Here is a 27,637-nt window from a genome sequence, read left to right on the forward strand (position 1 = left end):
AGGCACAGAGGGCGCTGCCTGCCCAAAACAGGGGTCCCGGCGGGTGGGTCTGCTCTGTCCTCGCTGCGGTGGCACCAGCTGGGGTCGGTGCTCGCCCCCCTCCCCGGAGAGGGGACCGGGGAAAGCGGTGCCCCCCATGGGCTGGGGCAGGACCAAGGAATATTTATGTGTTCCCTCCCCCTTCTGGGAGCTGGCTCTGATGGGGGGAACCCTCTGGATATCCCCTAAACCCGGGGAGCAGCAGCCGGACCCCTCTCCCGGCCAGGCCGCAGAGCTTTGCCGGCCGGCACGCAGGGGGTTAAACATCCCCGTCTCCCTCACACTTGAGACGTCACCGTCACCAGTGGCGTGGGGGGGGCCGGGGGGCTATGGTGGTCTTTGTGGTGCATTCGGCAGCTGGCGCAGGGCGGCTCACGCACACGGCGGGCGGCTCGTCCCCGACACCCCGCGCTCGGCAGCATCCGCAGCCCCCCGGCCGCCGGCACCGCCTGCCCGCCCCGCGGGCTCCCAGCGCCACGGTGAGTGCCACCACGGGCACGGGGACACGGCTGCCACCAGGCCTGCCAGCGGGGCGAGGGGCTGCCCGTGTCCCGCAGGGACCCCGCCGGCCGCCCCTCGCAGGCGCCCCTCTCTCCGCTCTGCGCCGCGGTGCTGGCCAGGACTGGGGGTGCCGGGGTGGGTGCCGGTGGGGTGGGCGATGGAGGGGTGGGTTCGCCCCACCTGGGGCTGCTGCAGCCCCGCGGTGGCCTCGGGTGGGTGCGGGCGCACGGGTGGGTGCGCGCCCGCGCCCCCGGGGTGCTGCGGCTCGGCTCCCGGCAGCCCTGCGGTAAATCCGGCTGCTCAGCCGCAGCCGCAGGCAGGCACCGGAGAGCCCCCTGCAACCCCCCGGCCCCACTCGAGGGGGGCTCAGCCCCATGGAGGGCTCACGCATCCCTCCGGCCAGGGAGCTCCCCAAAGCGGGGTGGGGGTGGGGGGTCACCGCGCCGAGAAGCCCCAGCTCCACCCTGCTCAGGGCTGGGGGTGCCCCGGCCGATCCCGGGGTGGGATCTGGTCCCGGCACCCCGATTCCCGGGTGTGGTAGTTTGGCTGTTTCCCCCCCCCATGGAAAATCCTTCAGGCACCGCGCGCCCGACCCTGCGGCGGCTGCGGCGGTGCCGGCGCGGCCATGGGAGGGGGCAGCGGCACCGGGGGGCACAGGGGGGCACCGGGGGGCACCGGGGGGCACCGGGCGGGCGGGGGGCTGCGGGGAGCGGGGCCAGGTCAAGCCAGAGGGGCAGGCAGCCCCCGGCCGGAGCTGCGGCGCTGCACCAGGCTGCGGTGCCCACGGCGATGCTGCGCCGGCAGCAGAGGGGCACAGCCCCAAAACGGTGACACGGGGTGGCCTGAACCGGGGGGGATCGCTGCCCCTCCGGTGTGACCGGCCCGGGCACTGCCGGCTCGGGGGAAGGATGCTCCTGGGTGCAGGATTTGGTCCTGCCTGGAGCAGCGGTGGGGGTTCACCCCATGGGCTGGGTTGTCCCCGTGGAGGTGACACCGGCCGTGGGTCCCCGTGGGGCGGGATGGGGAGCAGGGAGAGGCTGCGGGGAGGGAAGAGGGGCAGGTTCTGGAGCGGGGCTGGCTTGCAATGAGGCCACCGCAGGGAGGGACAGAAGCCGGGGCTACCTCGGGTGTGGCTGGGGACAGGGAGCCTGCTGTTCCCAGCCCTCCTGTGGCAGCACGTTCCTCCGGGAGCGCTGCCGGCTTGCGGGTGTCTCTCCCAGAGGATTTGGGGCGCGCAGTTCCCCCAGTTCAGCACTGGGCAGCCAGCACTGGGGGGAGCCCCTCGCCCTCTCCCACAGCCCCTCTGGGAGGGATGTGCCGTGGCCCCCCGGGCCAAGTGCCACCGCGGGGTTTAAGCACCTGGGACCAAGGAAATGGCACAAAACTGGGGCTGAACCCCAAGCGGAGCCACCCCCCAGCGCAAGGGGCTGCAGCAATCCCCAAACTATCACCTGGCACCGAACCCCTGCCCCACTGCTCTGGAGTCACCCCGGGGTGTCCCCACACCGGGGACCCATCCGTGCCCCTTCCCCGGCACAGGCAGAGTTCAGCGGTGACAAATCCCGGCCCCAAGCTGCCCGTCAAGGACAGCGGTGGCACGAGCTGTGTGCCAGTGCCAGCGCACGGCAGGTGCCAATCTCCCGCTCCAGGGACCCCCCAGCAGCCTTTCAAAACACCCCAGTACTCAGCAGGGTGAATCCTAGGGCCACTGTGCCAGAGCAGCTCTGGGTGTACCCCAGTTACCCCAAAACCCAGCTGCATTTCAGGCGTGTGCAGCCCCTGTGTGAAGCCACCACTTCCTGGGCCTGGGAGGAGGAAGAGGAGGAAGAGAAGGGAGGCAGAGCCACCACTGTTGATGCCAAGGGTCTGTGCTGGGGCTGAGTGGGGAGAGCTGGGCTGGGCTGGGGGGCACAGCCCCATTCCAGGCACGAAGCCACCCCATCCCTCCCCCTGCTGCTCCAGCTCTCCCCTTCCCCAGCCTCATTAATTAAACCCGAGCGCTTAATTACAACCTGCTGAGTCCCGTGGCTGCTTCCCGGAGCCTGCTGACACCAGGGGGCCAATCCCGACCCCCCCAGATCCCTGTAGGAAAGGTGGGATGCAGGGAACAGGGGGAGCATCCCGCTGCCTGCAGGATTTGGGTTGTGGCTCATCGGCGGCATAAAGGGATCTTCACACAGCGCTCAGGAAAGAGCAGACCCAACCACTGGAGCTGGGAAAGTCATCCCTGGGGATCCTGGCCTCCCCAAGGAGACATGGGGACAGATGGCTCCGCTCTGGGGTTATCCCTGAGCTGCTGGCAGGTCCCACAAGGGGTGAAGAGGGACGGGGATGCTCAGCCTGATGCCTGGTGAGCTCCCGGTGGCAATAAAAAATAATCAAGGTAAATGAGGTGAAGGCTGGTGGCGGCATGAGACGGAGGGGAGATCAGTGTCCCACCCATGGGCCCCCAGGGCAGGGAGGTGCCCACTGGGGTGCCCTGACCCTCCTGCCCTCCTGCCCACAGGTCCCCGCCGGCCCATGAAGTGACCCAGGCGGGTGGCACAGCCCCTGCTCCTGCCGTAGCCACCACTGCCACACCTGGCACTGAGGTAAGGACCCGAGGGCATGGCCGTGGGGTGGGTGGGATGCTCTGGCACGGGCACCAGACCCTCAAACTGGGTCTGTGGGGCACAATTCCCACTTGGGGTCTTCTCCTGTCCACGGGGGATGCCCAGCCCCATAACCCAGAGGAATGGCGTGACACCGTGAGGGTCACCTGGGGCAGTCCCCCGTCCCTTGGGGATGCCAGGGGTGTGGAACTGGGGTGTCTCAGGGGTGGCAGCATGGCCAGGGGTGCCCCAGGAGCACAAAGCTCCCAGACTCTCACCCCTCTTCCCTTCCCACCTCTGGAACCGGCAGAAGTGCTGGGAGAGCTGTCACATTCCATGCCCGGCCAGGAGGGACCGGGGTGGGCACAGGGAGGTGCCGTGGTGGTGGCCCTCGGGGACTTGGGGGTGCCGGGGTGTCCGGCCGGTGGCACCGGTGCTGTTCCACTCTGTTCTGTTTCTCTCGCTCAGGTCTGCTGGCCATGGGCAACCTGATAAAGGTATTGGGCAAAGATTTAGAAAACTGTCCTCATTTTTTCCTGGATTTTGAAAGTAAGTCCCATGAGCAGGGTGGGCATGGGGAGGGCGCCAGGGCTGCCACTGCGGCTGCTGTCCAGAGGATGGGGACAGGCACAGTGTCCCCGAGCAGCCCCGTGTCCCCAGGGGCCTTGGGACCCTGAAAAAGTCTCCAAAATGGGGCAGGGTGAGAGATGCCCCATCCCTCCGAGAGTGGGGCAGCCGTCCTGGCTGAGTGGTGGGATGCAGGATGCAGCAGGACCTGGCCCGGCACCACCTCGGGCACGCACCCAGTGCTGTTAGCTGATGGCACTGGTGGCCGTGTGGCGTGTCCCGTGACACCGGCAGGACAGGGACAGCCTGCAGGCTGGGGAAGGAGGAGGGAATGAATGATCCGTGCCACCTGCACCGCTGGGAAGGTCAGTGCGGTGGCCGCAGCCTGCACCGAGTGACGGGGAGCAGGGACCTGCCTCAGCTTCCCATGGATCTGGGCACAGGAAGGGACAGCTCTCGGCCCCCCAGGCTGGACACGGAGGGGGACAGGAGCCGGTGGCCACTGTGGCAGGATGCCAGGCCGGGCACAGTCCCAGGGCTCCCCTGGCTTCCCCTCCCGCTGTTCCTCCCAGGGCACAGCTCAGAGCAGGAGCGGAAGGAGCGCAGTGACATCTGCTCGCCCCAGCCCCGATCCCAGTTCCATCCCCAGCGGGGACAGGCCGTGCACAGCTCCCCACACCACCTCTGACTCCGGCACCCCCCAAAATACCCAGAGCTGGGGTCACACAGCTCCCCACTCCCACGGCGAGGGACCTTCCTGCTCCTCCTGGCTCCTTTGAGGCAGCACGAACTTTTCCTGCCTCCAGCCCCCTCCACATCCCCCCGGCACAGGTTCTGGGGGTTCCCCAGGACCCCTCATTTCGGGGCTGGCTCTGCACTAGGGTAAGGGTTTGGCTGTAGCCAAGACTCCAGGGATTTCGGGGACTTCCCGGCGGCTTCTCCACCCTTCGCTCCTCCCTCTCCATCACCCCATCCGCCAGCGCTCATCACCATCGGGGGGGAAGAGGCTGCACCCGGGGCCGGGAGCAGCCGCGGGGTCACTCCCGGAGCCCCCCGAGCCCCCGGGGAGCAGCGGGGGGAGGACGGAGCTCCGGCCACCGCCGCTGCCCGCAGCCCAGCACCTCTTCCCCGGGCTCCACCTCACCATCATGCTTTTTTCCTCTTGTTTCTTCTCTTGCAGGTTTCACATGGGGAACCTTCTAAAAGTGTTGACTTATAACGAACTTGACCAAGGCCCTAATTTTTTCCTTGACTTTGAAAGTGAGATGGGATTTTTATTTTCCGTTTTTGTTTCGTACTTCTCCTGAGTTCCACATCCACACCATTTTGAGTTCTTTGTCCCCGTCGCCCATCGCATCGCGCCCATCCCAGACGTCCTCCCCCACCTTTGCCATCCGGGGGTGTCCCCGGGGAGGGGGGCCAGACCCGTGGCCGGGGGCTGTCGCTCCGCACCTCTCCCCCGGGGCACTTCGCAGCCTCTCGGGGCCGAGGGGGCTGCTCGGGGACCCCTCGTGGTGAGCAGGACCGCGGTCACAGGGCAGCCAGGACTCACCCCCACCTGCCCCCCACTCCACGGCTTGACTTGAGCTCGGGCAAGGAGAACGGATCAGGGGGAGAATCCCGCCAGGAAGGGCTGCGGGCCGGCGGGGGAGCCGTGGCACGGGGTGCTGGCACCCCGCTCTGGCTCTCGCCGCCCCGGGCCCCGCTCAGAGCCCTCCGGGTTTCTCTCCCCGGGGCGCTGCCCTGCAGATGCGCAGCCGACGGAGGCCGAGACTGCGGTGTGGAACCAGGTGAACGCCGTGCTGGAGGAGGCACAGACCGTCCTGGCCGAGCTGCAGTCCTACACGGGCGCCGGGCAGGAGATCCGAGAGGTGGGTGCAGCCCCGGCTCCCCCTGCCCGCACCCCCATCTCGGCTTGGGGCAAGCGCTGGCGCTCTCCCCTCCCAGGCCATCCAAAACCCCGGGGACCTGCGGCTGCAGGAGCGCGCCTGGAGCGCCGTGTGCCCCCTGGTCGCCAAGCTGAAACGCTTCTACGAGTTCTCCCTGCGGCTGGGTGAGCGCCTGAGCTCCCCCGCATCCCCGCCGTGCATCCCGCATCCCTCCCCGGAGGCTGCGGGAGTCCCGGCCGTGGTGCCTGTGCTCAGCCCGGAACGCTGAGCCGTGCCTCAGTTTCCCCTCGGGGAGGGGGGGGTGTGGAGGTGCAGAGGGGGACCGGGAGTGCTCTGTCCCCAGAGAACGCCCTGCGGAGCCTGCTGGAGGCCCTCACCAGCCCCCCCTACGCCCCGACCCAGCACCTGGAGCGGGAGCAAGCCCTGGCCAAGCAGTTCGCCGAGATCCTGCACTTCACCCTCAGCTTCGACGAGCTCAAGGTGCCTCCCCCGTGCGGGGCGGCAGCGAGGGGGGGTCCCCACCCCGGGACAAAGCCGGCAGAGTCCCCTGGGACCCCTGACCCTGCTGTCCCCCCCTCAGATGACCAACCCCGCCATCCAGAACGACTTCAGCTACTACAGACGGACCATCAGCCGGAATCGCATCAACAACCTGCAGGTGACTCTGCTGTTCCCCCGACCGGGGGTGGCCTCCCCCAGGGGTTCACAGGGCTGGGAATGGTTTTGGGGGGGCTCAGCCACCCCGGTGACCCTCATCAAACACCCCCAGCTGGATGCAGAGAGCGAGGTGAACAACGAGATGGCCAACAGGATGTCCCTCTTCTACGCCGAGGCCACCCCCATGCTGAAAACACTCAGCAATGCCACCACCAAGTTCGTTTCAGAGGTGAGGGAGGCTGGTGGGACCCTCAGGGTGGGCAGAAACCCCCTCCAGCCGCCACACATCGGGCTGGGGGTGGAAACAGCAGCTGGGACCTGTTGGGTTTCAGAACAAGACCCTCCCGATCGAGGACACCACCGACTGCCTGAGCACCATGGCCTGTGTGTGCAGGGTGATGCTGGAGACCCCGTGAGTACCTCGAATCCCCTCCTGGGGGTTCTGGGGGGAACATCTCGGTCCTGGGGTCCCTCTGCCACCCCGCCCAGGCTCAGGCAGCCTCTGTCCTGGCACAGGGAGTACCGGAGCCGCTTCACCAACACCGAGACCCTGCTCTTCTGCATGAGGGTGATGGTCGGCGTCATCATCCTCTACGACCACGTCCACCCCGTGGGGGCCTTCGCCAAGACCTCCAAGATTGATGTGAGTTGTCTTGGGGTCACAGCTGTGGGGTCACAGCCGTGCCGCTCCACCCCAGCAGCTGTGATCCCTGACTTGAGCACTGAGGAGGAGGATGGGGAGGAAGGGGGAGCTCCCGTTGGTCCCTCGGGGATCTCCCAGCCCCTCTCTCTGCCCCCATCAGATGAAAGGCTGCATTAAAGTCTTGAAAGACCAACCCTCAACCAGCACCGAGGGGCTGCTGAACGCTCTGAGGTGAGACGGGGGCTTGGGGACACAGCGGGGCTGTGGCGTCCCCCGGCAGCGCTGTGGGGTGACAGCAGAGCGGCTCGGGGGGCTGTGAGCCGTGTCCCCTCCCCGTCCAGGTACACCACTCGGCACCTCAACGATGACACCACGTCCAAACAGATCCGGGCCCTGCTGCAGTGAGAGCGGGGCGGCCACCGGAGCCGCACGTCACCGTGTCACCGACGCCCATGACCATACAGCTCATTTTGTACAGAGGGAAAAGGGACAACGAGGAACACACAGAAATATTAAAAGCAAATGGAAACGGCCCCGGGCCGCCCTCCCCCTCCACGGGCTCCTGCCCCCACCTTCCCACCCCCGAATCAGCACCCGCTCCTGGACACGAGGTGCGGGTGGCACCGTGGGGACACCGCGCAGGGGGGGCCGGGGCCGGGCAGGAGAGACCCCGGCAAGGGAAGCGCTGGTGGGGCTGGCAGCAGGGTGCCCATGGCACGGGGGCACCGTGGGGAGGGGGCAGGTGGTGCCCCTGTCCCCATCCTGGTCCCCAAGAGGAGGAGGAGGAGGAGGAGGGAGAGGATGAGGAGGAGGAGGAAGAAGTATCCCTGTGGATCTGCACTGACTCTGGAGGAAACGGCTCAGTCTCACCTGGTAGATTTTTAATACGAGCAATTAAATCCACACTCACCTCTTCTTTTCTACATTTTTTTGGGGGGTGTGAAATAAAATGACATTTAACCCGTCCGTGGCCAGAGCGGGGCCGTCTCTACTGCGTCCCCTCCCACCCCGGCCCAGGGACCGCGACACCGTGTGAGACAAATGCCACCTCCCACAGTGACCGTGCTGGGGCCAGCCCACCCTGGGTCCCTCCTTCCCCAGTGCAGCTGCAGACTGGGAGCACTGGGATGCTGCTGGTGGCCGTGGGGCTCTGCCGGCAGATGGCCCTGTGACACCGCGACATCGCAGCCACGCTGGCCCCGGCCGTGCCACGCCAGCCCTGCGCCCCCTCGGCCCCGCAGCGCAGCCCCCCCGAGCTGGGGGAGACCCCCGCAGGGCAGGACCCTTGGCTGGGGCTGTGTCACCCCCCCAGGGGACACCCCAGGACCGCTCCGGTGGCGCAGGGACCAAGTCCCCTGAGGTTTGGTGTCCTGCCAGCCCCGTCCTTGCCGCCACCTCTCCCGCCTGGCACACGGCAGCTACCGGCACCGCCGAGCCCCCTCTGCCCTGCCGGGCCGGGGGGGGGGGACAAGGGACACCCCACGGGTGACACCACACACCCGCAGACTCGTGGCAAGGCGACTCCGGCAGGCTCTGCCTCAGTTTCCCCAGTGCCCCTTGTGCGTGCTGGGGGGGCACATGAGCAGTGTCCCCAGGGCTTCCCGAGCTCTGGACCCCTCTGGAATTCCTCAGGGTGTCACCATGGGGACACCCACCGCATCCACCTGCAGCCCAGCTCGGTCCCCGCATCCCCAAACCCACATAGACCCCCCCTCCCCGGACACGGAGCTGCACAGAGGGGACAGGGAGGGGGGGACAGCCCCCATCCCTTTGGATTTTGGCATTTCCTGAGCCTCGTGCCAGGATCCTGCCGTGCCCGGCCGCCTCTGCCGCCGAATCCACCGAGCTCCCGCGCGGGGCGGGACCGGGAACGCGCTCTTGCACAATCCCGGCCAACAGCTCCTTTTATTTTTAGGCTCTTGCAACATTTGACTTTGCCACAGCCACCCGAAATGCTGCCAAGGCCACGGGCTCCCCAAAATCCTGCCCTGCTCCCGAGCCGCTCCGCGCCCCAGCCGTGCCTCAGTTTCCCCCTTAGTCCCTTTGACCCACCGGCCCGTGGTGGCAGCGGTGCCACCCAGCCCTGCTGAGCCCAAATGGACCCGAGGGCCTCCTGAAATCCCCACAGCACGAGGGTCCCACCTGGGAGCTGAGGATGAGGCCGGGACACGGCTCAGGGCGGTGGCTGCAGCTGCCGCGTGTCTGCGGGAGCTGATGTCCCCAGGTGACACCGTCCCCCAGATGGTCCCTGGCCCGTCCCAGGAGCGTCCCTGCAGTGTGGGAACTGGGCTGGGAAGAGCCAGGACAGCGTCACCAGCCGGGACCCTCCAACAGGAGTCAAGGGACAGCTTTAAAGCCACCCGTGAGCACGGGCACAGACACCAGCTGGTCACCGGCGCTGGGAGAGGTGGCAGCTGTGTCCCGGTGTCCCAGGGCTGCTTGGGCCCTGGCACAGAGCCCATAACATCCCCCCTGTGGTGCCCCTTGCTTGTGAGGCCGAATTCGTGCCACATCCCAGCTCTGACTGTCCCCGGCATGGCACTTTTCAGGGCAGAGGAGGTGGCACATGCCACCCCGGCAAAGGACAGCGCTGAGTGGAGGAACCATTTCCTGTCGGAGCATTTCAGAGCCAAAACCGGGCAGGAAAAGGGAACCAAAAGGGATGTACAACTCCTTGATCCTCACAGGCACATCTGAGCTGAGTTCTGGGGACAGTGGCCACCCACACCAGGGGCAGCTGGGTGAGGAGCCCTGGCAGGGGCTGCGGGAGGCAGCGCTCAGTGGGATGCAGGTGAGGAGCTGCTGCCCGTGCACCTCTCACTGCTGGACACGAGGATTTGGGCTCCCACGGTGCCAGGGGGACCCCTGGATCTGCCTCTGCTCCTCCTGGCACCCAGCCCTGCCAGCAGCCTGGGACAGGAGCACAGCAGCAGCGTGCCAAAATGCCAAAGTGAGGGCACGGCCCCGAGGACCACAGCAGGAACACGCAGCTCCTCCAGCTCAGGATCTCCGTGCTCAGCCAGACCAGGGTGCCGAGGACTTTAATGGATGGCGAGCCAAGCCACGCCGGGCCTGGACTGTTTTCTAATCCCAGTGTAATTAATGACCTTATCTTTGGCCAAAGCCATTTAGATTAAGTGGCTGGTGTGATGGGCTCGGCGGCTCCGGCTGCACAGATGGAAGAGCCGCGTTTGTCTGGGGATTAGCGGAGGGCAGATGGAGTGAAGTGCCATTCCCCATCCCCAAACCTCCCGGCACTGACAGCAGCCTGAAACCTGAGACCACAACAACTTTCTCAGCGAGCCCTGGCTGGGACTGGCAAGCGATTCCTGCATTGTTTGTCCCTTCTGCAGGGCCCAGAGCAGCAGGAGCTGGTGCCAGCACCAGGAGCTGGTGTCACCCTGCCGAGAGCTCAGTCCCACTCCCTGCCTGAAGACCTTCACACAGCAGAGGTACAACACAGCGAGGAGAGTGACCTCCCTTGGAGAGCAACCCACGGCAGGGATGCTCCTGGCTCTGCTTAAATTAACTGAAATTAACTGTTCTCAATGGTAGCCCCCACCCCTCCAAGGAAGAAAACCCACCTGGACCACGGTGCTGGCAGGATCCTCCCTCCACCTCCCACTCCACTGCATGGACAAGGACGTGTGGCACACCCTGTTCACCTGGAACACCTGGGAAGCAAGGGGGAAAAGGCCTGGGAGCCCCTGCCCAGCACAGCCCATCCCCAGCAGGCTCCTGAAGAGAACAGGCTACCGTGGAAGAGGAATAACATGAATCTGTGGGGATAACAAAGTTCATATTAAACCGATTAAGGATATTTAATCCATCTCTAACAGTATGGACATCTGACTGCACCCAGGAGCCAGAGCAGATAATCCCAGCCCTCCTTCCCAGCACTGCCCTGGCCATGCCAGCCTGGCCTGGGGAGATGACTCAACATCTCAGAGCTGTCACAAACCAGCTCAGCACATGGGGCTTCATTCCCAGCTCACACTTTGTCTCTGCAGGCTGGGAGAACACAATTCCATGCCACGATCTCCTGGCCATGTCCTCCAGCACAGGGCTGAGCCCACATCCATGGGTTGAGTCAGCATGGATGGCAAACAAGTCTGGGCTGGAGAAAAGACCCAGCAGCACCACAGTGCCCAGCATTCCAAAGCTGGTGCCCAGCTCTGCCCAGTGCCAAATTCCCAGCTCTTCCCCTCGTATTCCCTTCAGTCCGAGCTCCCACACAGCCCGAGGCAGCCGCCCCACGGGGTGCTACAGGAATAATTCCACGTTGAGGAACACAAATGGGAGGTTTAATCTAATCCCCACCAAAGCAGGAATCTCCAGAGCCCATGCTGGAAATCCACCCACGCAGCCCTTCCCTGGCAGGATGAGCCCTGGCTCTTGCCACATGGCACAGTACAAGGAAAAACTTGTGCTGTACCAACCCTCAAACCCTCCCAGGCTTGAATTTGCCAGGAGAATCCCAAACGCCCTGGAAAGGCTGTCCTGGTTTCACCAGAGCGGCATTCCAGGCACAAATGGCACTCACATCCTCCAGGAACAACACTGGGACACCAACTGCCTGGCAGACACAGCAGCAGGAGTTTGCTGCTCAGTAGCTCCGATTCAAATTCGGGGCCGGTTCCCTGTGCCAAACCACAGTGTAACCCCCTGGGAATTCTGCCTTAACTAGGACAGGCTCATCTGTTGCAAACTCGATGAGATCATTTCCAAGTTCCTGTTTAACAGGTGCCAGCTCCTCCTGCACCTGCTGTGTGCACAGGGCTCCCTGCCCCCACCACGCTGGGAACATCTGCTCAGCTCCCTCAGGAGCTGTGGAAAAGGTGACTGGGAGAAGGAGCCAGACCTGGATCTCCTGCCCTGTGCCCAGAGCAGGGAACCGGGGCCAGGCAGAATCAGAGAGCAAAGAAACCGCGCTTGTTAACAGGGAGGGGAAGCCACAATAATCCTGCAACTTTATTTGCATATAAAAGAACAAAAAAAAAAAATATCCTCTCCACAATAAAGGCAGCCAGAGCTCGCTGGGCTCCAGAGCTGCACTCCCGGCCAAGCTGGAGGAGTCAGGGTATTTCTGTCTCTGAGATCCACACAACCACATACCAGCAGCTCAGCCATTCCAAGGATGCAGCTCTGGCAGGAATTCACACTTTGCATGGGAGGATGCTCCCAGCAGCCTTGCCCCGGGGCACAGCCCGTTCCAGGCAGGGCTGGGGGAGCATGGGAACAGAGGATCCCATGCAGCCTTTGCCGTCACACGCCCGCCTCATCCCAAAAAAAAATATAAAAATGACTCAGCTCCTCGGTTCAGGACTGCCCAGGACTAAGGAGCTTCCTCTCCACGCAGGTGGATGCACAGCTGCTCCCTTTTCCAGGCCTAAGGCAAAGGCAGGCTGCCATCCTCGTCTGAGGTCTCTGCGTCCCCACTGTCCCCCGCGGTCCCTCCGGACGCCTCCACCTTCCTCCTCTTCTTCAGGTGGTGCAGGTGGGATTTGGACCGTGTGTGAGCTGGAGGAAGAGGGAAACAGAGTTTAATCTGTGGAATTTGGAGGAGGAAACAGCCCAACCCCCACGCAGGGCAGAGCAGTCTCCCTTCCCAGCCTCCTGCACAATTCATTCCCAAAAAGTGAACTCCCAAAGCCTGGGACACTTCCAGGCCAAACTATCAGGGCTTAGAAGAGGATAAAGCTCCCAAACCTCCTCAGGAAGAACTGAGAGAGGGAAAAATTCTGTGTAAGCAGAAGGTTGCAGGCTGTCACTCCCAAAAAGTCTGCTCCCAACCTCTCCAGGGAAGAGGGGATGTGTTTCCCAAGAGGTGGCACTTTGCAGGCTGCAGGTGAGGTTGTGCAACTCCCTGCTCCCCGTGGAGAACTGCCAGGATCATTTGTAGGACTGCACCACAGCACTGGCAATATCTTGTGCATCCTACAGGGCAGCCAGGGAAAAGCCTGGAGCAGAATTAAACTTCTGAGTAATTGCAGGGCAGCGCCGAAGCCATGAAAGCACCACAGCAGGAGTCAGATGGGAACAGAGGGGTAATCCCAGGGATTCGGCTTGGAGCAGCAGGAGCTGCATTTCTCGGTGAAATCACATCCTTAAGGACAGCCAAACCTCCTTATCAGCGGTTTTATCTCAGGGGAGGCTTGGTCTGACCATCTTGGCGGGGAGGTTTTGCCATTTCCAAGAGATCAGAGCAGCAATTAAAGCACTAACTTTTCAAGCAGGGCCTTAATTAAATGAGGGTATGTGCTGGCTGAATCAAGGCCCTCAGGTGTTTTCCAGCCATCCTTTTTCTGCCAAAGGATGAAATCACATGCAAAGCTGCTGCTTTGTCACAATGCTGGAGGGTCACCCTCAGCCTGAGATTAAGTCTCACCTCCTGCAATTTGTCACAAGCAACACCAAAGCTACAGTGGCTGAGGAAGTGCCAATTGCTGCTGCTGATGTCTGGGGAGTTGTGCTCTTGAAGTCCACATAAATTGTAAAATCAGATACAATCTTAAAATCCCCCAGAGCCAGCAGGGCACTGGGAAAGCAGCTCCCAAAATTCTCTGTCACCTGACCTAAGAAAACAGACCAAGAGTGCAGATCCACCCAGCTCCCACCACTGTTCCTTTTCCATTCTGCAAGCACAAGTAACACCCAGGATTTGGAGCATTTTTCTGCCACCATCTGGGGATGTGAGCCCAGTTCAGCTGGACACAGAGAATAACAGCTGGTCTTGGCTGAGGGAGGCATTGTCACCATCGATTGGTATCTGGGATGACATCCCCAAGGACATGGAGCTGCAGCTGCGGGATCTGGGGGGACCTCAAGGAGCTCCCAGCTGATCACAGAAATTGCTGGACCTAAAGGATGACAGGGACCCTGAGAGCTTTCAGTTCTGGACAAGCCAGAGCTCCTCCAAAGCACCTCCTGAGACAGCTGAGACTGGCTAAAATAACAACTGCACTTAACTGATCTCATTGCAAGGAGCCTCCTACTCAGAGCCAGCTCCCAGTCAGGAAAAAGCAACTCCTCAAACCCAACAGCCTGGGAAATTTATCTTTGGTTGTGTCTGCATCTGCTGGTTTTGGCTGGGGCAGAGTTGATTTCCCTCACAGTAGCTGGTCTGGGGCTGTGTTTGGATTTGTGCTCAGCACAGGGTTGAGAACTCGGGGATGTTTTGTTACTGCTGAGAGTTCTGGAACTGTGTCAAGGCCTTTTCTGCTTCTCAGAGGAACTCAGAGGGGTGCACAGGGGGCTGGAGGGGACACAGCTGGGAGAGCTGACCCCAGCTCACCCCAGGGATATCCCAGAACATACGGCTCACGCTTCCTGGGGGGAAGGAGGAAGAAAGGGGGGGACATGGGGATGATGGAGTTTGTCATCCCAAAGCCATGTTACAGCCCAGTTTTCCTGGGGATGGCTGAGCATCTGCCCAACCATGGCAAGCAGTGAATTAATTCCTTGTTTTACTTTGTGTTCTGTATTAAACTTTAACTCAACCCACAAATTTTCTCACTTTCACCCTTGCAATTCTGTCTCCCAGAGACAGAGTGGGTGAGTGGCTGTGGGGGGCTCAGATGCTGGGGTTAAACCATGACCCTGCACATCCTGTATTTGGGCAACACATGGAGATTTACCAGGTTCACTTCTGCAGCCAGTTTCTCCATGACTTTTTGTTTCTGGTTCTCAGCATGAGCCTCCCAGCACAGATAAATTCACTGACTTAATCTGATTCCAGCTGAGCTCTTTTAAAGTAAGTCTATTGAAAATAGAAAATCCCTATTACTATTACAGCTAGGAATAGTTTAAAAAGAAAAAAAAAAAAAAACCACACACACAAATAGGAAATATTGGAGCAACACCAAACTATTAAAAACATTAAGTAACTTTCATTTACACAACAGAATTTTAGAGGAGAGAGATTTGCTCTGTGCTTTTTGAGGAAGCATCCGGAGTGTTGTGAAGGACCAGGAGCCCTGAGTAAACACAGGCTCACACAGATCCCTGGTGTGATGCTCTCTGTGTTTACTGGGTGCTGGGCAAGGGGGGGGAAGCCCAGGGAAGGGGGGAATCCTGACAGATGGTTCCTGTGGCACAGCTTCTGCAAACGGCTGCAAACAATCCCAGGATCATGAGCTGGGGGTCATCCGGCCACAGGGGAGCTGCTGCACCACCCCACAGCCCCACAGCCCTCCCAGGTGCCCTCCTGGGCTCTGTCTGGGCCCTACCTGCCCACTCCCTGTCCCCGATGATGAGTCTGTGGCAGAGCTCACACACGCGATGGCTCCGCTTGTTCTCCTCCTCGTCGCGCTCCATCCTCAGGGGCTCTGCCGGGGGCTCACGGCCCTGCAGATCAAACAATGCCTCAAATCAGTCTCTGCCCCATCAACACTTGCCTGTGCTCACTTCCACAGAGTTTGGGATGGGAACGTAGAGGCTTGGCAAGACAGACACCGGAGTTTTACCAAGCGCAGCACTGGGGAAAATGTTCAGCCGAGACAACAAACTTCTACTGCTGCAAAGAAATGCCAAGGCTGGGCATGTGAACAGCCAGCCCTGCTCCAGAGAGAGACTGTGTGCCAACTGAGGGGGCCTGGAGACCACAGAGAAGCCAGCCAGTGTGAAGCCCAACTCCCCAGTACCTGGATGAAGCTCTCCACAATCTCCAGGGCAGGTTTCAGCACATCCTCCTCCCACCGCTGGAGATCAGACACCTCCAAGCCATAAACTGGGGGCACGTTGGGCCCAGGACCTACAGAAACACAAGGAGGCAGCTCAGCACCAGAAAGCCCCAGCAGCCCCTCCCAGAACCCAGGGGGAGCAGAGGGATCTGCTTTTTCCTATCAGCATTCAGAAGCCAACAGCACCAGGCTGTGCAGAGCCAAAATTCCCTCCTGCAAGCAGCAGGAGCACCTCAGGACTCGGGGAAGCATCTTCACAGCTGGCTGCCCTTGGGAGAGTGTCCTGGAATCTGAGCATGCCAACAGCCCATCACAACAACAACCAACTCAGCCCAGCCCTGGTCCACAGGAGGCTGGGGGGATGAAAGAGCTGCATCCAGGCACAAAGCCACCCCACCACGCTTACAAGGAATGCAGACACGGAGCCTGGATGAGGGATCTGAGCATGCAGATTCCCACTCAGAGCTGGAACTGATTGCGCAGGGGCAGCAGGACATGGCAGGAGATGCTTTACTAATGACAAGGCACAGGTTCACAGCCACCCCTTTGGTCTCTCCTGGCGCAGTGCCAGGGCACAGGGCACTTGCTGCAGCCTGGACAGGGTGAAACAGCTGCCATCAGAGAGCACCTGCTCCCTTGGGTGACCTGGCTGCTCTCCCTGGCTCACCTGCCCTCCATGGGCACATGGCTGTCCCTGCCTGGACAAAGGCATCAAAGACTCCGCGTGCCAGTCCCCAGCAGGTGCTGGTTTTATTGCTGTGCCCACAAACAAGCCCCTGACAGGCCCATCTGAAGCACACCTGCCACCAGAAAGGTGAGCCGAGCCACCCAGCACATGGCTCTGGCAAAGCTCCTGTGCCTCCTTCAAAGCCCATCTTTTTTTTGACTCGAGTTTCTCCCTGCCTTTTCTTTTTCTTTTTTTTTCTTTTTTTTTCTTTTTTTTATTATTTATTTTATTGTTGTTTTGCCCCTGCTGAGCACCTTTCAACAAGTGCCCGGCTCCCAGCTGCTGCTGCTGGCCCTGCTCCAAGGCTGGGGCTGGGATGGGGAAGTCCTGCTGGCTCCCTGCCACTGCAGAGAGCGTGGCCATGGGGCTCCTGCTCCTAACCTGGAGGGCAGCTGTCAAATGGGCTTTTCTCCCAGCCAGGAGCATGTGTGGGTGCGTGGGGACGCCCTCCCTGAGCCCCCCAGGAGCATTCAGCTGCAGGGATGTTGTGACCATCATCATCATCATCATCCAGCGGTGCCTGACACGGGGCTGAGCCTCTGCTTGGGATTTTATCCCTCTGCTGCTGGGAGGGGATGGGGTACAGGGGTACAGCTGCCTCCTGAGTGTCTGGGATGAGAGGCTGTGGGCAGGACACGCCTCAGGAGGGGCAGGAGATCCGCTGTGCAACCCAAACCAGCGGGAAGGAATTGGGGGAGGCAGAGCCTCGTGGGTGGATGGGGACTCTGGGTGGCTCCTGGAGGGGCTGGTTGGGAGCAGAGTCCCAAACACAGGCTGCCCCAAAGCACCAGTGTCCCCTCTGGAGCTGGAGTGGGGCATGAGGAGAGGTGGGAACAGAGGACTCACGTTTCAGGAAGCGGTTCCGGACCCATTTGTTTTGCCTCCGGGCGTATCTCTTTGTCACCTGCTTGAGGGCCTGGATCCCTTTGGAACAGAAGGATTAAACAAAAGGAAAAAAAAAAAAACCCAAAGGTCAATGAGAAGAGGCTGTAGGCTCCAAGGGGAGGGAAATCACACAAGAAGGAAGTTTGTTCTGGGTGGCACCATGAGAATTATTCTTACTGTCATTCTGGGGGTCTGTGCCTGCACTGAGAAGAAGCTGAGCACTGACACAGTGGAGGGGCAGTGGCAACATGGAAAGGCTGGACAAGGTACCCCAAACATCCCTGAATAAACAGAGGGTGCAAACCCTCCACCCTGAAGCTTTTAGCAGCTAGGACAACCTGTTCAAGTGCTGCACTGCTCTCATAATGCCCAATTCTCTGCACAAATGGAGCTCTGTACTGTTCATCCCACCCAGCAGAGGATGATTTACCATTCTACAACTGTTCAATATTTAGTACCAGGCTTATCAAATCCCTCCTAATCATCTCCTGAGCAGACACAACAAGCTCCTTCTGCATCAGACTTGTTTTCAAGCCTTTTATCACTTCTGTGGCTCCTTCAGTCTTCACCTCCACACTGAACCCTCCTTGGCGCAGATGGACTTTGCCTGGGCCCCCTCCTGTGCAGAGAGCAGCTCCCCTCCAACATCAGTCCAGACATTCCAGAATAACACACCACCAAAGGATGCATCCCTGCTGACTGATGCACACATTCCTTGTCACCACAGTGCTGCTGACATGCTGAGCTCTGTGTCATTCCTGTTTTCTACCCTGCTCTCACACCCCAGCTGGGCTCCCGTCACCCAAGTGCACCTGCTGCAGATCCCAGCTCACCCTGTACCCTGTGCATCTCGCAAGGAGCTCTGAGGAGAGGGTGGGGTTGTTCTGAGTGTGCTGAGATGATCTCCAAGCACTGGGAAAGGAGTCTCTGCCCCTCTGGGCTGGCAGAAGTGGGAAATGCAGAGAGAAAGGTGCAGCTGGGGCTGTGACCTTGGTTTAGACCATCTTGTGGTGTCACCTGGAGCTTTGGGGGGCACACAGGGTGCTCCTCCCACCTTTTTCCAGCAGCAGGGCACTGGTCTCGGGTGAGCAGTTCCCTTCACTGATGAGGTACTCGTGGAATTCCTTGAAGCCAATGGACTGGAAGATGCCGTGCTGGTAATCCTGCCTGGAGAACCAAAGGCAGGGGTCACAGCCATCTCCTGTGGAACAGTGGGAGACCTCCAGAGGGAGGAGCAGAGAGGATCTGGCTGCTCACCCACCGGTTCTCTGCCACCTTCTCTTGGTTGTAGCGGCAGTGGAAGTCCCTCAGCTCCTCCAGCAGCCCCGCAGCCACCATGTCATCCACCCGCTTGTCCAGCCGTGCATCCAGAGCTGCAGGAGGAGAGCAGGACACGCTGAGCCGCGGGGAGCCGTGTCCTGGGGGGCTGCACAGCCTGCCAGGACTCGAGTCAGCACTGCCAGGCTGCTGCTCCACCTGAGGAAGGCAGAGCCCAGCAGGTTCTGTGTCACACCCACTGATGCCAGAGGAGTCGCTGCCTTCTCCGGGGAGGAGGCTGGGGCAGGAGCAGGGAGCCAGCCCTTCCTCAGCCAGCCAGGAGCCCGCTCTCACCTGCCTGGTCTGCATGGAGCCACAAGATGCAGGAATGTGGGTATTTCAGGGGCCCACCTAAGGGCCCCCCACCTTCCTCCTCCTGCTGCTGGTGCAAGATTTCACTGTGGGGGATCCCTGTCTCTTCAAACACTTGGAGGCTCCTGGAAGCAGAGACACACAGAGCTCAAAGGCTGGGTGAGGACGAGCGTTCCCATTCCCCCAGCAGCCCCGGGGGCTCCAGCAAAGGGAACCGCAGACACTCGCCGAGATCCAACCCTCTCATGTGGGGGGAGGGCAGGTTCCAGCCCCGTCCCGTGCCCGGCATCCACGCACAGCCAGGTCCTGGGGGTGCAGTGCTGGCACCCAAGGAGCCCAGAGCACAGCCACCCACTCCTGCCTGGCACCAGGACAAGCCCTGCAGGGGACAGGGATCTGGCTCCAGCCCTGCCCTTTCCAGCCAGGCAGGGCTGCAGGGAAGGGACCAGCGCTGAGATGCTGCTGTGGAGCTTTACCACCAGCCCAGCCCACCCCGGCAGGGAAGGAGAGAGGTGGAGGAGCTGTGCTGGTGCCCAAGCCTCCATCCCCCTGCACCGTGCGAATGGGGTGGGCGGTGTTCTGCTCCCCGGGGCCAGGGCTCGGCTGGGACAGAGCAGCAAGCCTGGTCTTGCTGCCGTGCTGTTCCCACAGAGCTCAGCTATGTTACTCAGCCAGCAGGGCAGCTTGCTCTTTAAATAGCTCCAGACAAACCTGCTGCTGCTGGGGCACTGAGCAGGAGCAGCCCCAGAGCACAGCACAGCACCTCAGAGGCAGCTCAGGCTGGGGCTGTGTGGCCAAAGGGCTCAGATCCCAGGGAGCCCCCAGCACCAGCACTCCAAGGTCCCCAGGCACCAGGAGCATTCACCTGGGGTGGGAATGCTCCTCGGGAAGGGGTGCTGGGCCCTGGCACCTCCTGGCCCTGGCATGCCAGGCTCACCTGGCCACCTTGCGCTTGTCGTGGGGGTGCAGCTTGGCCGCCATCTCCGGGTCCACCTGGCTCAGGCGCCGATGGAGCTCAGCACTGTCCAGCTGCTCCAGCTCCACTTTCCTGTCACTCTCCAGCCTGGAGGCACTGCTGGGCTTCTCCTGTGGGGCACAGGACAGCCCTGAACCAAACCCTGTGCAAGGCCAGTGTAAGCAACAAGATCCCCCCAGAGCCATGGGGTGAAGAAGGGGCTTTAGGTCTCTCCTTGCCCCTCTCTAGCAGGGACAGCACCGTGCAGGAAGCCTGCCCTAAACGTGGGATTCATCCTTTCCTGAAGGGATTCACAGCCCCCCACGGTACCTTGGTGTTGATAAGGACCTTCCAGAGCAGGGACTCGATGTAGTAGTTGGTTCCTCCCACAACAATGGGGATCTTGTCCCGGGCGAAGATATCTTCAATGTGCCAGAGTCAAGGAGCGTAAGCACAGATGCAGAGCAGGGGGGGAAGGCTGTGGGACCAGCAGCCTGGGGCTCAGATCCCACTCTCCCAGCCCCAGGGAACCAGCAAGGCTGTAGGACAGGGTCAGAGGTATACCCCATTTCTCATTACTGTCTGTCACCTCTGCCGGCCACCACCAAAACTCCCCAGGACTGCCAGGGAGGGCAACACTCAGCACAGACCTTCCCTGGGCTGTGCTGAGGGTCAGCTGGGTAAAAGAAGCCCCAAGCCCCTCTCACCAGCAGAAAAAATAGAGTCAATTGGGAGGTGGAGAGCCCAACCATTGATCCCTCCGGCCATGGAGGGGGGAAGCCCATTCCTGCTCGGCCAGGCAGGCTGCAGCATGAGAGGATATCAGAGGCACAGCTTTGTCCCTGAAATCCACCACAGTGTAGTTGGAGACAAGGGGATCCACAAAGCTGATCATGTGGTGTCTGCAGAGACGCTGTTCCTGCAGGGAAACCTTGTTGGTGATGATGTCCAAGCCCTTGTACACCTGGGGAAGAGAAGAGCCTGTCCTTCACCTCTGTGACCCACTGATCACTGATTCCCACTGTCCCAGCCACCCCTCCCAGCCCCTGCTGGCGTCTGGGGCAGGCAGCACAGGCAGGGGACAGGCAGGGGACAGGCAGGGGCACAGCAGAGGCACGTGCCACGTTTGGGCAGGGCAGCAGGAATCCTGCCAACACCTGCTCCTGCCAGGGCCAGGCTGCCTCTCCCTGGTGTTTGTCCTGCCCAAGGGAGATGAACCGTTGAGTCCAACCGCTCGTGACTGCTTTCCTGGTTTGATACAACCCTGTAATTAGGGGTGGGAAGGCTGATTGAGCTCTTGGACAGTGCAGTCAGAGGCTGGGCAGTGTCACCAGCCCAGCACAGAGCTCTGAAACGAGGGCCCCCAAGCTGCCACCTCCTCATCTGCTGCTGCAGCTAAAAGCTCAGGTGTGCTGTTCTCCAAAGGTTTCCAGCACAGAGTCTCATGTGGGGACAAGGATCATTCCTTTCTGCAGCACACAGAGATCTCTGTGGATGTAACACACATGGAGCCCCCTAAACACGCACAAACAGTCTCAGCTCATGCACAGCTCAAAAGCTGCCTGCTCTCCCTGAGCCTCATGGATACAGAAGGCAGCAGGTCAGCGATCCCAGGGGAATGGGGCACTGTCCTGGCTGAGATACCAGGAGACAACGGTGAGCACAACCAGCAGCATCCCACACGTCCTCATTCACAAACTGGGGACACACAGCCTGTGAGAGCACTGCTGAGAGATGCTGGCCCTCAGCTGAGAGCAGAGCAGGGAGAAAAGCCACCCAAGCCAACTCCTCTGCAGCATTCCTGGTAAAGAGCCAAGGCAACCTGGATCCCAGCAGATGCAGCAAATCCACCCTCCAGGCTGTGTAAAGCACCAGCCACAGCCCAGCCCGCAGATCCAGGGGCTGCAAGGGCTGGAGCTGCCACAGCTTGGTGTTCCACCAGCAGAGTCCTTCCCAGCGAGAGCAGATTCCAGGCAGGAGAAGGAAGGACAGTCCTTACCCTGCTTCCCATGCAAACACAACCCTCCTCAGCACGGGGAGCTGGCAGCTCACAGCAGGGCACGTAAAGCCTCTCTGGCCAGCCCAGCTCTGTGCCATGCCCAGGATTGAGCAGGAGGTGGCAAAGGAGGTGCTTTGGAAGGATGTGTTTAGTTCTCAGAGCCTTCCTGCTCAAGAGAAGTCTCCCAGCATGGGATAAACCGGGATGATGGGGAAAAGGACTGGAAATGGCTGTACTCATTTCCTCCTCCATCCCTCCCCCCAGAACCCACCCCAGCCAGACTTCAAGAAATAAATTTCCCCTTAATCCCCTCTGAGAAGCTGCCAAACCTCCGGCTGCAGCACGGCCTCCACCCACTGCTCCCCTGGTCCCAGACAGGAGGACAAGGTGACACAGAGGTGACCCACGAGCACCAGGCATGGAGAGGCAGCGAGGGACGATGCCAGGTTAGTGGAGCAGGGAAGCCCGAGCCCTGCCTGGAGCAGTCATGCGAGCTGTCAGGGCGGCTGAACCAGCTCCGCTCCCACCTTGCTTAACTCTGGCACTTGGAGCTGGGAGAGCCAGGGCTGGCTCCTGCTCCCATCCCAAAAGGCTGGCCCAGGGGGCAGGAACCGAGGGGGAGAGGGAAGGCAAGCAGAGCCTGCAGAAAGGCAGCTGCCCCAGGGAACGGTGAGCAGGCAGGACGGGCCCACAGGCAGCTCTGCCAACATGCCCCGTGGCTGCAGGCAGCCTATTGATCCCTGGGCTCCACAGCTCCATTCAACACGGGCCTCCAGCCGGCACAGAAAGCCTTTGAATTCAGTGAGCTTTGGCTCCGTGCCTGCTCTCCCCATTTCCAACCCTCCAGCTCCTCCAATTCCCACTGAAATCACAGTGAGCACACAGAGCTGACGGGCGGCTCGGAGTCAGCCAGCAGCTCCCAGCGCCCTGCACGGACACATCCAGGATACACAGGCTGCTATCCCCGTGTTCTCCTGGAGATTAAACACCGAGAGCCTCCCGGAATATCTGGCAACAAGGGGAGGAATGCGGTGTCAGTGTGTGGGCTGGGAGGAAACAAAGGCAGCCTTTTACACACAGGCAGTGAGCCCGGAGAAGGTTTCCACCAGCTGGCTGTCGGCAGGGCCTCGCACCGAGACGTCCTCCTGACACTCATTTCTATTTTCAGCCAGCGGCTCAGATAAGCCTTTGTTGCTTTCTAAGGCCCCAAAACAGATTAGTGGCAGACTGGAGCAGCCGGGCTCCGAGACACGGAACACAAGCAAGCACTAAAGATGCTTAGCCTTGACGGGATCCTCCCATCTCTGTGTTGAGCCCCCGTGCTGGGCTGGAAGGCAACCTTTGGAAAAGGTGGGGAAACTGAGGCAGGACGCACAAACACCCACGATTTTCAGGATCTGCAGCCCAGGAAGGGCAGGCTCTCCCAAATCTTTGCTCTGACACCAGTTCTGTGCATCATCCCAAAGTCTGTCATCGCTGGGGGAAAGCACCATCCTCAGCCTGAGTGCAAGGAGTGGAGAAGGTGATATGACAGACCCCAAGCACATCCAGGCCATTTATGGCCAGGAAAACATCAGGATTTCACAGGGGCCCTGCTGGAGAGGCGTGTGGAGAACCCAAACCAAGCAAGGGTGCAAGGAGAGCATGACTGACTCCCTGCCCTGATTCCTGCCATGAGAACGATGCCAGCAAAGGCTCTGGAGATGTCCTGACTCCACACACTGACTGGGAAATGTGTGCTACAGCAACTGCACCAGCACTCCCGAGGGAGAAATCCAGAAGGGACACTGGGATCCAGAAGGGACAGTGGGATCATGAGTGGATGGGGCCCTCATCAAGCTGGCACAGGGATCCCTGCATGTTCAGTGCCAGGAATGGAGAAAACAGGACTGGCTTCACCCTGCCCGGCTCTCCAAGGAATTACTTACTCCTCAACAGAACTCACAAGGATGACAAACAGCAACAGAAAGGACAAAAAGAAAGATTAAGAGGCCAGCAGATTAACCAGAGCTCCTGAGCTGCAAGCAGGCAGCAGTTAAGTCTGTAATTTGAGCAGAGCGACTCAGAGCCATGACGAAAACACCCTGGAGATGGATAGAGATGGATAGAGGGGTGCCTGTGTGTGGGAACAGGTGGGTCCGAGGCTCTCCGGCCCCTTCCCGAGCCTGGCTCCCGCTCCAGCAGCTGCCCAAAACACCGCCAGCATTTGTCAGAGCCGCTGGGAGCCCAGCAATGAATGCACACAGGGCGACACGCTCGCTGGCAGCTGTCAGTCCCGAATGAGCAATGGGATTTCCAAAGCCCGGCGAGTCTCCCGTGAGGACGGCAGAGCCAGCCCTGCGTGGCAGGGGGACACGCCACGGGAACAAAGCCAGCCAGAAAGCAGCCCCGGCTGGGGGGCACCGGGGGTCAGTGGAGCGTGGTGGGGCTCCCCCGCCTCGCCAGCACGCTGCATTACGGGATAAAGCAGCCGAGCTGCCCGGCCCTGGCTCCACAGTCACGCTAGAATGAGATTAAAAGGAAAGCAGGACAAGAGGCACTGGAGCCCAGATGCCATCGGGCGCCTGCAGCGGGGTCCTCCCCGCACCGCGCGCATTCCCATGGAGGGGCCTGAAGGGAGCGGAGCACAAAACGCACGCTCCGAAACATCCACCAGCTCCAAAATATCCCTCAGAGGGGATTCAGCTCCAAAATATCCCTCAGAGGGGATTCAGCTCCAAAACATCCATCAGAGGGGATTCAGCTCTGACATGTCCACCAGAGGGGATTCAGCTCCAAAATATCCATCAGAGGGGATTCAGCTCCAAAATATCCCTCAGAGGGGATTCAGCTCCGAAATGTCCCTCAGAGGGGATTCAGCTCCAAAATATCCCTGAGGGGATTCAGCTCTGAAATATCCCTCAGAGGGGATTCAGCTCCAAAATATCTTTGAGGGGATTCAGCTTCAAAATATCCCTGAGGGGATTCAGCTCTGAAATGTCCCTCAGAGGGGATCCAGCTCTGAAATGTCCCTCAGAGGGGATCCAGCTCTGAAATGTCCCTCAGAGGGGATCCAGCTCTGAAATGTCCACCAGCAGGGATCCAGCTCTGAAATGTCCACCAGCAGGGATTCACGGTGTGCCAGGAGGCTCCAAACACTCCTGCAGAGCTCAGGAGGCAGCAGCAGCCTCGTGGCCACAGCACCGTTCCAGTCAGCAGCCACTTCCCCAATATTTAAGATGGCCAAAGCTCCCACACTTCACGTTTTGCCCTCTCAGGATTTCAGTTCAGCTCAGACCTCACTCTTTCCCCAAGAGCTTAAGGGAAACATTCCATAAAATTGCTTTCTGATTGCTTGCCCCAAATTCAGGGCACTGAGAATTTGAATTTAGCTCACTGGGACACAAAAAGTGACCAGGAAACAGGGAGGTGGGCACAGGACAGCAAGAGCTGATCTCTGAGCAGCACAAAGGGTGCTGCTGGCAGAAAACACCTTTTTACGTAGAATAATAAATACATTTAACATTAAACTTGATGGAAAGTTCAGGCACTATAGGAAGTGAGCAGAGAAAGCACAGATCAGTAAGGAAAATATTTTGCTAAACAACAAAATTGTTATTCTTGTGGTGGCTGAAATGTCCATCCTGTGATAAAGCTCTTGTAGCTGAACAGCATTAAGACCAAAAAAGAAGAGTTTTTGCTCCTCATTGTTGACTTATCCCAACCACACAACTGATATATTCCATACTGCTGCCTGCAGTGAGAGATGAGACCACAAACACTGGCACGTGTGTTTGTGAAAGATAAGGATAATTTTTAATATTCTTCCCCAAATCTCTTGGTGTCCCTTTGCTGAGACCAGAGGACACCACCCTGGTGTACCAAGCTACTCCAGCTGCTCCATCCCTTTACACAACCCTTTACACCTCCGTGTAGCTTCTGGTGGGTTAAAATTAAAACACCTTCGCTCTGGTTTCATTCGACAAGGTGAATTTATTTGGGATGGGAGACTTAAACAAACACTTTGAACAAACTTGGCAGTTTTGGTTGCGCTGCCGTGTTCAGAGCCCACAGGGAAGGGAGGGGACACAGAGGCTCTGCTCACACAAACCGAACTGCCCACGGGGACAGGACGGGGACACCGGGACAGGGACACCGGAGCTGGGACAGGGGCAGCAGGATGGGTTCCAGGGCTGGGACAGGAGCACCGGGGACAGGACAGGGATACAGGGACAGGAGCACCAGGGACAGGACAGGGATACAGGGACAGGAGCACCGGGGACAGGATGGATACAGGGACAGGAGCACCAGGGACAGACCAGAGATACAGGGACAGGAGCACCGGGGACAGGACAGGGATACAGGGACAGAAGCACCGGGGACAGGACAGGGATACAGGGACAGGAGCACTGGGGACAGGACAGGGATACAGGGACAGGAGCACCAGGGACAGGACAGGGATACAGGGACAGGAGCACCAGGGACAAGACGGATACAGGGACAGGAGCACCGGGGACAGGACAGGGATACAGGGACAGAAGCACCGGGGACAGGACAGGGATACAGGGACAGGAGCACTGGGGACAGGACAGGGATACAGGGACAGGAGCACCGGGGACAGGATGGATACAGGGACAGGAGCACCAGGGACAGACCAGAGATACAGGGACAGGAGCACCGGGGACAGGACAGGGACACCGGCAGTGCATTCAGCGGGCAGGATCCATCCCATGGGCTCTCCCCTACAGGCACCCGGACACTGGGGTAAACCGGAGGGAACCTGCCCGGAGCCTCCGGGGCTGAGCTTCTCCAGGCCCCGACCGGGCCCAGCTCGGACTTTCCGCGGTGCAGCCAAGGCCGGACCCGGTACAGCCCAGGAGGCCTCGGTACAGGCCGGACCCCCCCGGTAGAGCTCAGACCCCTCCCGGTGCAGCCCAGGCCGCCCCCGGTAGAAGCCGAGCCGCCTCCCAACACCCCAGCCCGGGCCCAGGCCCCGCCGGGGCCCCGGGCTCGGCTCCTCCCCGGCCCAGGCCCGGCCGCGGCCCCCCCGGTGCCCGGCGCCGGCCGTACCTGCATGGAGTCGGCGCTGACGATCTCCCCGCCGAGGCGCAGCCCGAGCTGCAGCGCCAGCGCCGATTTCCCGGTGCCGGTGGCTCCCAGGATCACCACGAGAGGCCTGGGCGGCCGCGGGGCCCGGCCCAGGCACAGCGCGGCCGCCGCCGCCATGGCCCGGCCGGGGACGGGCGGGCGGGACGGGGGCGGGCCGGGACCGGGGCCGGGGCCGCCCGCGGGGAGGACGGGGCCGGGCCCCGAGCTCCGTGTGCCCGTGCCCGCCGGGGCTCCCCTCCCCAGCCCCCTCCGTGCCTCTGTGTCCCCATCCTTGCCGCGGGTCCCCGCACCCAGCCCGGTCCCCTCCCCGGGTCCCGGGTACCCAAACCCCTCCCTGCTCCCACGACCCCTTTTCGGGTCCCTCGTTACCCCCCCAAGCCCTTGTCCACGCGTGGGGCTCTGCCCCGTGGTCCCTTTCTCAGGACCGAGTGGCAAGGATGCTGTTGCCATAGCAACGGGGCAAAGCGGTGAGGCGTGGGGCTGTTGCCATAGCAACGGGGCAGAGTGGGATGATGCGAGGGGGGTGCTGCCGTAGCAACGGAGAGGAGGGTGTTGCCATGGCGACCGCAGCTTCCACTGAGGCTCGTCCTTCCCATCGCCACGGCAACAGGAGATGGGGAGCGGGCCGCTGTCTCCGTGGCAACAGAGGGGAGGGAAAAGGAGAGGCTGTTGCCATGGCACCTCCACGGTGCTGCTCTCCCTGGCAACACACATCCCTCGCCATGGCAACAGGGAGAGGGAGGCTGCGGGCCAGGGGGGTGTGGGCAGCCAGCCCCCCTTGGCAGG

At 60.9% G+C, this 27,637-nt stretch overlaps 2 protein-coding genes across 4 annotated transcripts; one reads left to right on the forward strand and one right to left on the reverse strand.

Annotated features, from left to right (window-relative positions):
• The first annotated feature begins 347 nt into the window (after nt 1–347).
• On the forward strand, nt 348–7,681 carry LOC102114256 (CYFIP-related Rac1 interactor A-like). 3 transcript variants are annotated; one of them, XM_088067456.1, is made up of 13 exons: nt 348–518; nt 3,047–3,131; nt 3,600–3,680; nt 4,879–4,958; nt 5,448–5,569; nt 5,646–5,751; nt 5,931–6,067; nt 6,168–6,245; nt 6,357–6,473; nt 6,577–6,656; nt 6,761–6,887; nt 7,048–7,118; nt 7,229–7,680. In XM_088067456.1, exons 4-13 carry the CDS (start codon nt 4,886–4,888, stop codon nt 7,290–7,292), a joined length of 975 nt encoding a protein of 324 aa, XP_087923582.1. In that variant the 5' UTR covers nt 348–518; nt 3,047–3,131; nt 3,600–3,680; nt 4,879–4,885; the 3' UTR covers nt 7,293–7,680. The 3 variants fall into 3 exon arrangements, with proteins under 3 accessions (XP_087923582.1, XP_005529793.1, XP_014113950.1); XM_005529736.3 differs by lacking the exon at nt 4,879–4,958; XM_014258475.2 differs by lacking the exons at nt 348–518; nt 3,047–3,131; nt 3,600–3,680 and having other exon boundaries at nt 3,721–4,958; nt 7,229–7,681.
• A 4,142-nt stretch (nt 7,682–11,823) lies between these two features.
• On the reverse strand, nt 11,824–26,968 carry TRIT1 (tRNA isopentenyltransferase 1). Its single transcript, XM_088067439.1, has 11 exons — nt 26,813–26,968; nt 20,586–20,728; nt 20,095–20,191; nt 19,747–19,895; nt 18,792–18,934; nt 18,442–18,553; nt 18,235–18,347; nt 17,142–17,219; nt 15,530–15,639; nt 15,116–15,233; nt 11,824–12,407 (listed from the first exon to the last, which is right to left on the reverse strand). The coding sequence occupies exons 1-11, from the start codon at nt 26,966–26,968 to the stop codon at nt 12,277–12,279; spliced, it is 1,350 nt and encodes a 449-aa protein (XP_087923565.1). The 3' UTR covers nt 11,824–12,276.
• Nucleotides 26,969–27,637: the final 669 nt, after the last annotated feature.

Source organism: Pseudopodoces humilis, chromosome 27 (assembly GCF_049639895.1).
Source record: "Pseudopodoces humilis isolate 2021_Gansu_Grassland_sample_001 chromosome 27, ASM4963989v1, whole genome shotgun sequence".
Taxonomy (NCBI): Eukaryota; Metazoa; Chordata; class Aves; order Passeriformes; family Paridae; genus Pseudopodoces; species Pseudopodoces humilis.

Excerpts from the sequence above, each read along its gene's own strand:
- LOC102114256 (XM_014258475.2), top strand. The coding sequence starts at position 4,847 with ATGCTTTTTTCCTCTTGTTTCTTCTCTTGCAGGTTTCACATGGGGAAC. Across the intron at positions 5,570-5,645 it reads CCGGGCAGGAGATCCGAGAG|GCCATCCAAAACCCCGGGGA; the intron begins GTGGGTGCAGCC and ends CTCCCCTCCCAG. Across the intron at positions 7,119-7,228 it reads GGGCTGCTGAACGCTCTGAG|GTACACCACTCGGCACCTCA; the intron begins GTGAGACGGGGG and ends CTCCCCGTCCAG.
- TRIT1 (XM_088067439.1), bottom strand. The coding sequence starts at position 26,968 with ATGGCGGCGGCGGCCGCGCTGTGCCTGGGCCGGGCCCCGCGGCCGCCC. Across the intron at positions 15,640-17,141 it reads CCGGAACCGCTTCCTGAAAC|GTCCTGGGCCCAACGTGCCC; the intron begins GTGAGTCCTCTG and ends GTGTTTCTGTAG. Across the intron at positions 15,234-15,529 it reads TTGTGGAGAGCTTCATCCAG|GGCCGTGAGCCCCCGGCAGA; the intron begins GTACTGGGGAGT and ends TTTGATCTGCAG.